This window comes from Tarenaya hassleriana, unplaced genomic scaffold, assembly GCF_000463585.1.
Source record: "Tarenaya hassleriana unplaced genomic scaffold, ASM46358v1 Cleome25, whole genome shotgun sequence".
NCBI classification, from domain to species: domain Eukaryota; kingdom Viridiplantae; phylum Streptophyta; class Magnoliopsida; order Brassicales; family Cleomaceae; genus Tarenaya; species Tarenaya hassleriana.
Genome location: NW_010965775.1, coordinates 1,546,615 through 1,557,802, shown reverse-complemented (window position 1 = coordinate 1,557,802; position 11,188 = coordinate 1,546,615). Strand labels below are relative to the sequence as shown.

Below are 11,188 nucleotides of genomic sequence, written 5' to 3'. Positions count from 1 at the left end.
GGGAAAGCCGTGGTATGGTTACTCTGGGGAGCAACTGGATTAGCTGCACCAGTTAAGCTCCTCTCCTCTGGTGCCGGCAGAGAAAGTCTTGCACTAGAATATTAGTGGGGTCATTTAGTTTCACCATTGAAATTGCTATTTCCACATACGCAATATACAGCATGCTTACAAAACGAACTACCAGTCGAGTGTTTGTTTCCCCAAAGGGAAGACATAAGAAGATTTTGACACTAATCTAGTTGAAGAACCGAGTTCTTCAGGTCCCATGCTAAATATAATGGTAAAGATGCCAAGAGCTAGACCATGATTTGTTACTTTCGCAATATCACAAAACTCTCGATTAACTATTGATAAAAATTAACATACTTAGAATTAACTTGGAATTGCAGTTATTTTGGTCGCAGAATTACTAGCTTTAGTGACATTAATGCTTACCTGGCAAAAGCACTGGCAAAGTGTCTGCATTCCCCCCTCATTGGACATGCATTGCAATTTGGTCTACTCTTTGTGCAAAATACCTGCATAAGTTTATATGATTTAGGCATAGATTTGAATTTTGATTGTCAGGTCCCTGCAATTCTTTAAATAATCATATGATCCATTGTCAGTCAAGAGCGAGAGTACCTTTCCGAATGTAATCAACTGGTAGTGTAGTTCATACCTAGTAGAAATAACGATGCTAATTAGTATCACTGTTAATAATGGAGGAGGAAATATAGTGATCAAGACAGAGTTGACAGGCCTACAGTGTTCGTTGATCAAGTTTGCATAGTCTTGGCCAAAGATATTTTTGGATGGACTCAAGCACCGGGTACCTGAAAACAAGCATGGTTACGGTTTCTGAAAGCGAAGCCTCTATTAAGTTACAAGAAAAGCAAAAAACTTACAGTTCCAAGAGATGCAACTGAAGTGACTCAGGCAGAGGTTGGAGAGGGACCCACCCCAGCCTAACTGCAATCCTTCCAACATTTGTGTCAACCTTCACAGTATCAATAGCATTTTCAGTCGAACAATTCGGTTAGCCTCTCTTACTTTAAGTTGGTAACAGTTAAAAATATAGGCATTACCGGAAAAGCAAGGTTGTGAAGTGTTAAGAGTCGCACACATTCCACACTTTTCAAACCCAGTCCCCGTATGCTCAAGAGATAGTCCCTGAGACATGATTTTTGTTTAAGAAAAAGTCAGCTGTTGTCCTTGTGTTTTGCTTGTTGGAAACATGGTAAGACTAGTGTTGAAAATCAATAAAGTAGAATAGCACGCGCTTTACTTGGCTTTATCAGGAGGAACATCTCTTAACCATTCAAGATCAATGCTACCGTGATCCTCGACGACCCGGTCCAGGAACTCCTGCAATTAGATTGGTTAGAAAATTATTACTGATTCTCAAGGCTTGTATTTACATTTCATGGATTCTCAATTGAATTAAAGACGTACCTTAATTCGTTTTGCCAACATGTTGTTCATCCCCCTTTCCTTGATAGCCTCGGAAATCTGGCCGACACTGGCACATCTAATTGCTTCATAATCGAGGGAGTCCATTGCGTCTTTGCTTCTTTCTTTTGTCTTTCCTTTGCCCTCCACATCTTTTCTGAGATTGTCCCAGTGGCTTGTGGATTTCTTCCTATCATCGGGTTTCCCTTCTCTCTCTTGCAAAGAGCTGGAATTTGTTTCCTTGTATTCAATTGTCAAATGCTCTTGGTTACTGGAATTTGATTCAACCAAGCTAGCATTCCTATTGGGTGGATCAACCACCTCCTCAGCAGTTCTCGTTTTCGGTAGAAGGGATTCTGTCATATGCTGTGTTGTAACGGACTGTCTTGTAAGACATTCTTCATAAGAGTTAAGCAGATCTGTGAATGTGCTTTGTGACCGGGATGCTCTATTCATCTCATGTTGTTGAGTATCATATAGTTGATTTTCAAGATGCTTGCTTGGGGAAGTAAGCAACCCTAATCCCAGTGTTTCTCGAGGCATTGGCATTTCTTTTTGGCCCATGGATTGCAATGCAGCACTTCCTGCTTGTCTCATTCCACTGGGAAGCTCATTTTGGCTCTCTCCTTTTTCAATTCTAGGAGCAATGGACAACCAAGAATAACCAATCCCCTCGCCATTCATTCCAAAATCTTCTATATCTAAAACCTGCGGCTGCAGAATCGTATTCTGCTGGTAACCACTGGAAGGATTGGCCAGCACCTGCTTAGTCCAATTGGCGTGGTTGCTCGACTGATAGAAAGACAAAGAATCCTTCCAAGCGTCTATGCTCTCCGTTCTTGGTTCCTGCCGAACTATATTTGTTGTTTCTACTTGAAAATTATCAGATCCTTCACATAGGAACTGTCTCCCATAACTGTCGACTGCTGAACTATATTTGTTGTTTCTACTTGAAAATTATCAGATCCTTCACATAGGAACTGTCTCCCATTACCTCGACAATAAATACCATCTAATAAGGTTGGCTTCCCAATTTGAACTGATTTTGTTGAACCTCTGACAGAACTTAATTTACACCTATCAGTAGAAAACTCCAATTCCGAAGTGGAACCGGAACAGCATCCAACCCCTCTTCTTGACTGAAATATAGTAGGATCAAAAGAATCTTGCGATGATAATACTTCCTCTTCAAAATTTTGACTACTGTTCATTACAGAACTAGTTCTTTCTGCTCCAAAGTTTGAACTGTCCTTTCGCTGCTCTTTTGATGCATCGCCAACCCCAGAAGCTTGCATGCCATACGGATTTTCAATAACCTTTTCCTTCCATGCAGGGGTGTCATTTAAGTTCAGAATGCATCCTTCTGGATCTTCAACAATTACAGTGAGTCTATTCCTTTCATCTGCTTGGTTGCAGTTTGCTTTTGGAGGAAATCGAGCTGCTAGAGACATGAAAGCAGAACTGCATGGTAAAAATATCATAAATTAGTTCCTGCATATTAGAACTCTCCTTGATATATTCATCTTTTAAGTGTTAAGACAATGTATTCACCTTGAAAGATGATCTGTGACATTTTGGGTAAGGAAAACTCCAATGACCGAATCAACCACCGATCCTTTCCATGGTGAAAAACGCCTATCTCCTGCAAAAATTTACACAAATTGCAAACCTCTTAAGCCATACAGTATATGACTCCATTGGTCATCAGTAGCCACAAAATAGAGCGGAAAATCAGACGATTGTCCCTAAAGCATCAGATTTGTTCTTCAACAAATGCATTACGGAGAATCTTTTGCATGAAATGACGGTGGATTACTACTGAGAAATTTTCATTCCTGGTATAGTCTTATGACCAGTAATCTTCTGGATATTGTCAAGAATATGTTAATGAAAAGAGCTGGATAATCTTCTGATTTTCTTTCTGTCCCTTTAAATGTTTTCCTTATATCTGCGGTATTATAATTTTAAGATGAAGTTTCAACATGTAAGGTGAATAACAGCGGGGTCGAGAGAATTGTGTGACTCTACCTTGTACAAGATGCATTCGGGCAATGAACGAATCAGCCCTCCCTCGGAAAACTCTCCTCTCTTCTTCCCACCACTTCTCTTTTTCCTTATCCATTTCTTGATCACCTTCACTTTCCCCTTTTTCCATCAATAGATTCCAAATCCTAGTTGTTTCCTCATCAAGGTCCACTTTAGGCCTTGGCTTGCGCTTCTTGACTTCATATGGAATAACTGCACCGTCTCCCCGGTATAAAACAAGTGCATTTTGCTCCTTTTGGTCTCTGGTTTTGCTACCTAGGCTAAGATTCAGCAACCTGTATATTATGTCTTCAACAGGATCTTTATACAAAAGTTCCCCAGATGGTCCTACACAGAACATTGGCCATTGTTAGAATGGTACATTACAAGCTTGTTTGGATACAACTAGTAAAATTCCATCATTAAAAGATGGTCAACACATAGGTTACCTCTTGTTTTTCCTGAATCCTGTGAGGAATTCTTATGTTTCTCTTTAGCCTTGCGGCTCGATGAATATTTCTTGGCTTGAGCAGATTCTAAAGTCTGGACCTGTGATGCATGATCAAGCGGAGCTACTAATTGATTTCCTACTGCAGGGGCCTTCCTTGGGGGTGTTGGCGGAACGATAACGCATTTCTCATTATTTGCAGAACTTTGAATTGGAAAAGGTTTTTCTTTCAATGCAGTTTGGTTGGTGCTGACGTTTTTAATACCTTGTTGTGAGCCATCATTAGGAGCATCCTCAACTTCTGTTACCTCACGAGGCATGGCATGCATATTGGCAGGGAAGCCTTTCTGAATTTTCATTTTCTTTGAAGACTCTGATAATGCTGCACCTATATGCCTGTTGTGTCTCACTAAATCTTCTGATTGTGCTATCTGTTGGAGCAATGTTTTTTTCAAATCATGGTTCTGCATCTGCCCCATTGCATGATCGTACTCTCTCTTCGAGCCTCTGGTTTCAAAAGTTTCCGACAAAATTGATGGAGCTTGAGGAGGAATATTTTGAGGTGCTGCTTTCCTGCATATATCAAGAGGTTCTCCGTTGCATCTCTTTTGAAATTTCATGTAGCCACTTTCTTGATGGATATTTTGCTCTAGAGAACTATATTCAGTGGTACTACTCCTTTGACATGTACCAGCAGTCCTCGCACTCAAGCTTCTGGAAATAGTTTTAAGGATCTCCGCATGCAAATTTGTTGCAGGAGGTTGAGAACGAGACCCATCTGCTTGAGCCCCAGGTGAGGACATATAGGCAGCTGCCATTTTATTCAAGTGAGAAGTAATGCCACCCAGATTTCCAGAGTGCTGGTTCATCACAGGTAAGCCAGGCTGCTGATTTCTCATAGATGATCCAGGTTGCAGATTTCTCATCTGTCTTTCAGGTTGCTGGTTTTTCACCAGTAATCCAGGTTGCTGTCCTGATGGCAGGCCCTGCTGCTGCCTGCCTATTGATAATTCATATGGTCGGTTTGCTGTAGCTAAACAAGCTTGATGGTTTTGCTGATTCAAAATTCTAGTTTGCCCGTTGCCTGCAAGATATCCAGATTGCTGGTTTCCTACCAGATGCGCAGGTTGCTGGTTGCCCACCAACAAGTGAAGCTGCTGGTTGCCCATTAACAAGCGAGGTTGCTGGTTTTCCATGGGCAAGAAAGATCGCTGCATCCCGACTGCCGAACCAAGAGGTCGGTTTTCCATGGGGAAATTGGGTTGCTGGTTTCCAGTTGGAAACTGGGATTGCTGGGTTGCCACTGGAAACTGGTATTGCTGCCTTCCAATCAGAAATCTAGGTTGCTGTTTTCCGATCAATATTTCAGGTCGCTCATCTCTTGCCAGTAATCGAGCTGGCTGATTTCCACTTGGCAATTCAGGCTGCTTCTCTCCTGTAGGTAGCAGCGCATCCAGCTTCCTTCCCTTTGAAAAACCAGAGGGCTGGTTCCCCGTCGACACTCCAACAGGCTGGTCTTGAGCCAGTAATCCAACATTCTGGTTTATCTTTACTGAATCCATGCAACTGGCATTGGTCACACGAGTTGCAACTCTTGCCTCAGAAACTGAGTTCGAGCCACCTTCACAGTCACCTTGCCTCACATCCCCAGTTTTCTCCATGTCAAAATTCAAAACTCTTCTGCAACTCTTCGCTGGGATTTCATGGCTTGGGTTGCTTGTCTCTCTAACAGTGTCTGGTTCTTTAATTGCTGACTCTTTCAAGCTTGTCTTTTGAGCTTGCTTCCTTTTGCCGATTCCAGTCTCTTTAGGTTTAGCATTTGCTGGAGTTGCAGGTTTCCGCATCTTCTTCTGGGGTTTCTTTTCCTTTACTACTTTTGGCATGTACTTTTTCCTTTTCGGTGGTTTCAGTTGAGGGGTCTGGTTAAGATCAATCACAGGTTCATTTTGCCTTTGTTCATCAGTTGCTGTAGAATCAACAACAGTGAAATCTTCAATGTTCTGAATGTTTCTGTCAGAGTTTTGCGGTATGATACCTTGTTCAATGGCTGTAACTCTTTTTGCCAAGAACCCATTCTCTTGAACAAAATTGTCATCCATCAAAAATTTTGAACCATTGGTAGATCCATTCTCAATATTATTGGCTTGATTAGGAGTCAATGGCACCGATTGGAACGTAGCTGCACTGAATGATCCATTAGCTTCTCCTCTGGGTGGTGAATTCAGATTGTAAAGAGGACGATTAGATGCTGAATTTCCACCTGCACGAAAGCTTTGCTTTCTTAAGAAATGATATGCTTGCAGTCTGATTCATGCTAAGAAAGTTAGAGTTGTTTATCCATGCAGAACTAATAGAAACACTATGAGATCTAAATTTTCTTTCAGACTAAATACTGCAAAAATGGTATGCTTAAATGCATAAAAAAAGAGTCAAAGAATAGATGTGATTAACTCACATTGAAGTGTCTGGCATAAGTTGTCTCCACTACTCAGCAGCCTTGTAAATGAGAAAGGAATCTGATTGGAAAACAACAAATCATCCAACTCAAACTCACTACAACCAGCTTGAGAATTGCCAATCTGGGTGAAAGAACTGTTAACCACATCCGAGTCTTGTGTAGCATTTCCATTAACCATATGTACATTCTGTATGGAGTTTCCAACAATAGGTGCAAGAGGAAAAGCTACATCACCCCCAGCCAAGAGATTTTCCATCCCATTATTATTCCTGGTTTGTGCATATGATCCAGCAATGCAATTGATCAGCCTACTTCTCCTCGTCATGCCCGAATTAGCATCGTGATAATAACCCCCATTTCGGCTCATCCGTTGCTCAGTCTGATTTAGATCCTGTATAGCTCCATTGATGTACAAGGACCTCTCTCTATATCCACAAGCACCGACCGGAAATCCATTTGGCTCCAGGCATCTTACTCTTTCAATCTGGTTCATATCCCTCTCACCCGTGATCAGACTAGAGTTAATTACAGGTTTCGTGGGCGTAATTGGAATCCAAGAACCCATGAATTGGAACTCTTGTTGAACTTGCCTCTCCAGAGGAGCTTGAAACCCGCCATCTCGGGGATCAGCCCTCGAATTCATACCACACAGAATCTATGAACCCCCTCTTCAACCCTATCACTACTGATGCATCACTCAAATTCTTCAGAAAATTATTTGGCCTAATTGTTTCCTAAGTACCTAATTCCCAAAGAGACAAATTCTCCTTCTTGTTCTTATCTCATGGAGGGGGCAAAATTAACTACAAGCTGAGTAGAATCTGTGCCATAAAATGCAGTAAAGGATTTCCCATTCTCCCAGATATTCTCTCGTCGATGAAACGAGAAACGCATTAAATGCAAAACGGTGAAACATGAAAACAAAAAGGTTAGAAAAAAAAGGGGGAAAGTATCAGAATGTATATGGAAATGAAGACAAGGCAAATTTGGGGTTTTATTGCGAACAATTGAATTCAGGTGTTAATGGCAGATATTGTATGTAGAATCAGGAATTACGAATTGATAAAACAGAAACATCGAGAATATCTTCCCGCGATTCGGAGATGCAAGAGCTTAATACGACAGAACAAATTTCGGATAGAAATGGCGACAAAATTGTGGAGGAGGAAAAAAACAATGGAGCTTAAGCTCACCGATCTGAGACTGTGTGATCTCTCGCGTTCTCAGGCGAGTCAATGCCGGAGAAACTGAGTCAGCTCCGCCGTAAGAGAGAGACTGAAGAAGATGGAGAGGAGAGAGAGCCGGTACGGGCGTGAAAATATATAGAAGTGTATACCAATAATATCAATATTATTATTTAAAACATTATAAATATGGAAATTAATTTAAAGTAAGGTAATAAAGAACGTACACATGACACTTTTTCATACAAATGCCTTCGGACACTCCGGCTTTTACTTTCGCCATTTTTAAGCTGATGGCAAAATTGAAAATGTTATTCGTATCAAGTTCTAAAATTCAAGCAACAATGATATATCTAATATCTAAATTTTATATCTCATCGTTTATATAGATTTAAAATAATTACTAGATGAAAAATATATATTATGAATTAAACCGTGTAGATTGGAAATGCTAAGATTTAAATTCTATACATCGTAATTTATGTGAATTAAAGTTAAGTATTGTATGAAATTCATAAAAGAAAACCGCGTGTATTGATATTACAGTATTTCCAATAAAAATATCAATTATTTCAGTAAACTATAGTATTAAGAGGCAGACATGTTGTATTTTATAATTTATATATATATATATATATATATATATATATATATATGTTCCTATACTTTGGTAATGGTGTTTATGCTTTTTACAGAAACCTACCGAATTGGAGTTTCAAAACAACACTAAATGGTGAACAAGTAACGTGACCATTACTTGTTTTAACTACGTAAATATTTATAATATAGTGATATGCAAAAAGGTATCTGAATCAGATGTTATATATAAAATATTTAAATTTTTAATGAGAAATGTTAAAATTTGGTTAGAATTAAAAATAAAGTAAGTTTTAAATTAAAATATGACACTAAATCTGAGACGTAAAAAGGAAAATGGTTATTCTGCAAATACCATTCTTAGAAAGGATAGAACACATTATGTAATATTTATCACTAAATTTGAAATATACGGCGAAATTTATTGTAATAAACTAAATTAATTTGATAGATAGAAACCAAAGATACCAGCAGTAATTATTTGGTTTTTAATATGTAAAATTGACACTACATAATTATATTCAAATCATATTTAAGTTAATTTATAAAATAATCAAAGAATTAAATCCAAAAATATTAAGAATAAATAAATTTAAATATGATATTCTATTGAACAAAAAACCTAGACCTAAAAATACCCGCATTCAAACTATAACCCTTCTCACCAACTAATATTTTAATTTCGGTTTTTGTATTTTTTGAATGTGTAAATTACATGATAATTATATGCATGCAGGTAACGTGTGTTTCTTGGGTGGAGGGTAAAACCGTCATTTACACCGTGGCGACCTTTTTTGTATGAAGCCGAAGCACGTGATGCTCTGTACTTCTGTAGTTTATCAATATGGTATCAATTCAATGTCTATTGATTATTTAAAATTATTCTAATTTTTTTTAAGATTTTTTACATTATATAATCACCATTTAATCTAAAATTAATTATCATTAATTTCAGATCATCTATCTGCGTTCAAAAATAGTGAAAATAAAATTTTAAAGCAGAAGTTTTTTTAAGATAATCTAAACATTAAATTAATAAATTATATTTAGAAGTCCATTGATAATACATTTAGGGTTTCCAAATATTGTGTAGCTAAATAGCACGTATATTATTTTACATTAATCTATTCCCATATTAGAAAAGAGATACGTCTTATTAAAAGATTTTGAAGTCCGAATTCATAGTACACGTTTAATTTATCTGTAATATTTTGGTATGAAATATTATCCGGTTTTCATTTACAAGATAACATATTAAAGAGGGAGGAAACACATGTATAATTAATATCAAATGAATAATTATCTTTTTTCAGTGAAAACAGTGTTAATAAAATTCGAGTCGATGAAAAAATAGAATACACATGATTTCAAATTTTGAAGAAAAAAAATAATACAAGTAAAATCTAATAAAATCTGACCTTTCTATTATACCAAGAAAAAGTTTAGGTCAAAAGCCTAAACATAACATTAATATTGTAAATATTTTTATGAATATCGAGTGTGTGTATAATATATATACACATAAATATAATTATTTAAATTGAAGCACATATAGATAGGTAAAAAAATACTCGTTAAGTGTCTACATCGTAGGTTCATGTCAAATTTCGCACGTTACATGTCTTTGATTACGTGGTTAGTTTCTGGGAAAATATTATTGACAAAGACTTTTAGTTTTAGCTCATCTTTATAAAAAAAAAGTTAAAACTATTTTAAAAAATTATGACCTTTTAGCTTATAGAATATATTCGAGTGCATTATACATAGAATATCTTTTGACTCATATTTTTTTTTTATAGAATACACATTTTCATTTTTGATTTAATCCCATCCACTGCAATCCTAACATATATTTCTTTTTTTCTTCAATTATACATACAATCCATTAAATTCGTGATGAATTTAGCTAACATGAGACGGATTTATTTTATTTACATATAAAATAAGTTTTATATATATATATATATACACACGCGTGTGTAATGTATATTGGTGTGTTGCTTTCAAATTAGGGTGTCATTCGGACCGTATTCGGTTCGAAGATTTCGGACTCGAAGTCGGACTGATCCGATTTTTTTAGACTCGAAGTCCGACCTTATAGATTTCAAGTTCAGATTTGGACCGAATCGGTCACTTCAACTTATAATTATAAATTTAATATTTTTTTATTAGTTTTTGAAAAAATATTGGATTGTTGGGTTGATTCGAAACCCGATTTGAATACAATTTGAAAGATCGGAAATTTATAGACCAATATATTTAAGTTTCAAATCCGATATTTTCGAAATGGATCCGAGTTTCTGATTTCGGGCCAAAATTGACAGTCTATTTCAAATCAATTGAATAAAACCCATATTTTTCAATTGGCCCTCTCCTTATAGACCCAATCTCTAACTCATGAGTCATGACTCCGTGTCTTATGTATTGTCTCTTTAAAGGTATTAATGCGGCTGCCTTCGTACGTACATACATACATACATACATACATACATACATACATACATACATACATACATACATACATACATACATACATACATACATACATACATACATACATACATACATACATACATACATACATACATACATACATACATACATACATACATACATACATACATACATACATACATACATACATACATACATACATACATACATACATACATACATACATACATACATACATACATACATACATACATACATGCATACATACATGCATACATGCATACATACATGCATACATACATACACACACAGGGCATTGGTTTGTATGTGTATTGAAATGCTCTTAACAAAAACCTATCATTTTCTTTTATAATTGAATAAATAAAAAATATCATTTTAAAATGATGTAAATGAATAGTTAGAAGTCTTATAGATACATGTGTTGTTTATAGTCACGTTAGGGAATCCGTATTATAATTAGACTTTCATATCCACATTATCATATGATTATATAGTTCTAGAACGTTTCAACCGAATAATATTTCTCATATATTTGTTTTTTAATTACAACCAAGATTTACTAAGCCTGCT

General features: G+C 36.6%; 1 protein-coding gene across 2 annotated transcripts in view; it reads right to left on the bottom strand.

Moving 5' to 3' along the window:
* LOC104816454 (transcriptional activator DEMETER) overlaps nucleotides 1-7,667 on the bottom strand; it is a 10,652-nt gene extending 2,985 nt beyond the window's left edge. Inside the window, exons 1-13 of one of the 2 annotated variants that reach the window (XM_010545299.1) lie at nucleotides 6,360-7,667; nucleotides 3,906-6,164; nucleotides 3,460-3,804; nucleotides 2,983-3,073; nucleotides 2,355-2,892; nucleotides 1,435-2,277; nucleotides 1,268-1,347; nucleotides 1,068-1,152; nucleotides 888-979; nucleotides 747-815; nucleotides 625-661; nucleotides 436-518; nucleotides 18-93 (exon numbers count right to left, since the gene is read on the bottom strand). In XM_010545299.1, coding sequence (XP_010543601.1) covers nucleotides 18-93; nucleotides 436-518; nucleotides 625-661; nucleotides 747-815; nucleotides 888-979; nucleotides 1,068-1,152; nucleotides 1,268-1,347; nucleotides 1,435-2,277; nucleotides 2,355-2,892; nucleotides 2,983-3,073; nucleotides 3,460-3,804; nucleotides 3,906-6,164; nucleotides 6,360-7,005 — 5,244 coding nt within the window. In that variant the 5' untranslated portion in view covers nucleotides 7,006-7,667. Of the gene's footprint in view, nucleotides 1-17; nucleotides 94-435; nucleotides 519-624; nucleotides 662-746; nucleotides 816-887; nucleotides 980-1,067; nucleotides 1,153-1,267; nucleotides 1,348-1,434; nucleotides 2,282-2,354; nucleotides 2,893-2,982; nucleotides 3,074-3,459; nucleotides 3,805-3,905; nucleotides 6,165-6,359 lie in introns of both variants that reach the window. The other variant, XM_010545298.1, reaches the window with a different exon arrangement.
* Nucleotides 7,668-11,188: the final 3,521 nt, after the last annotated feature.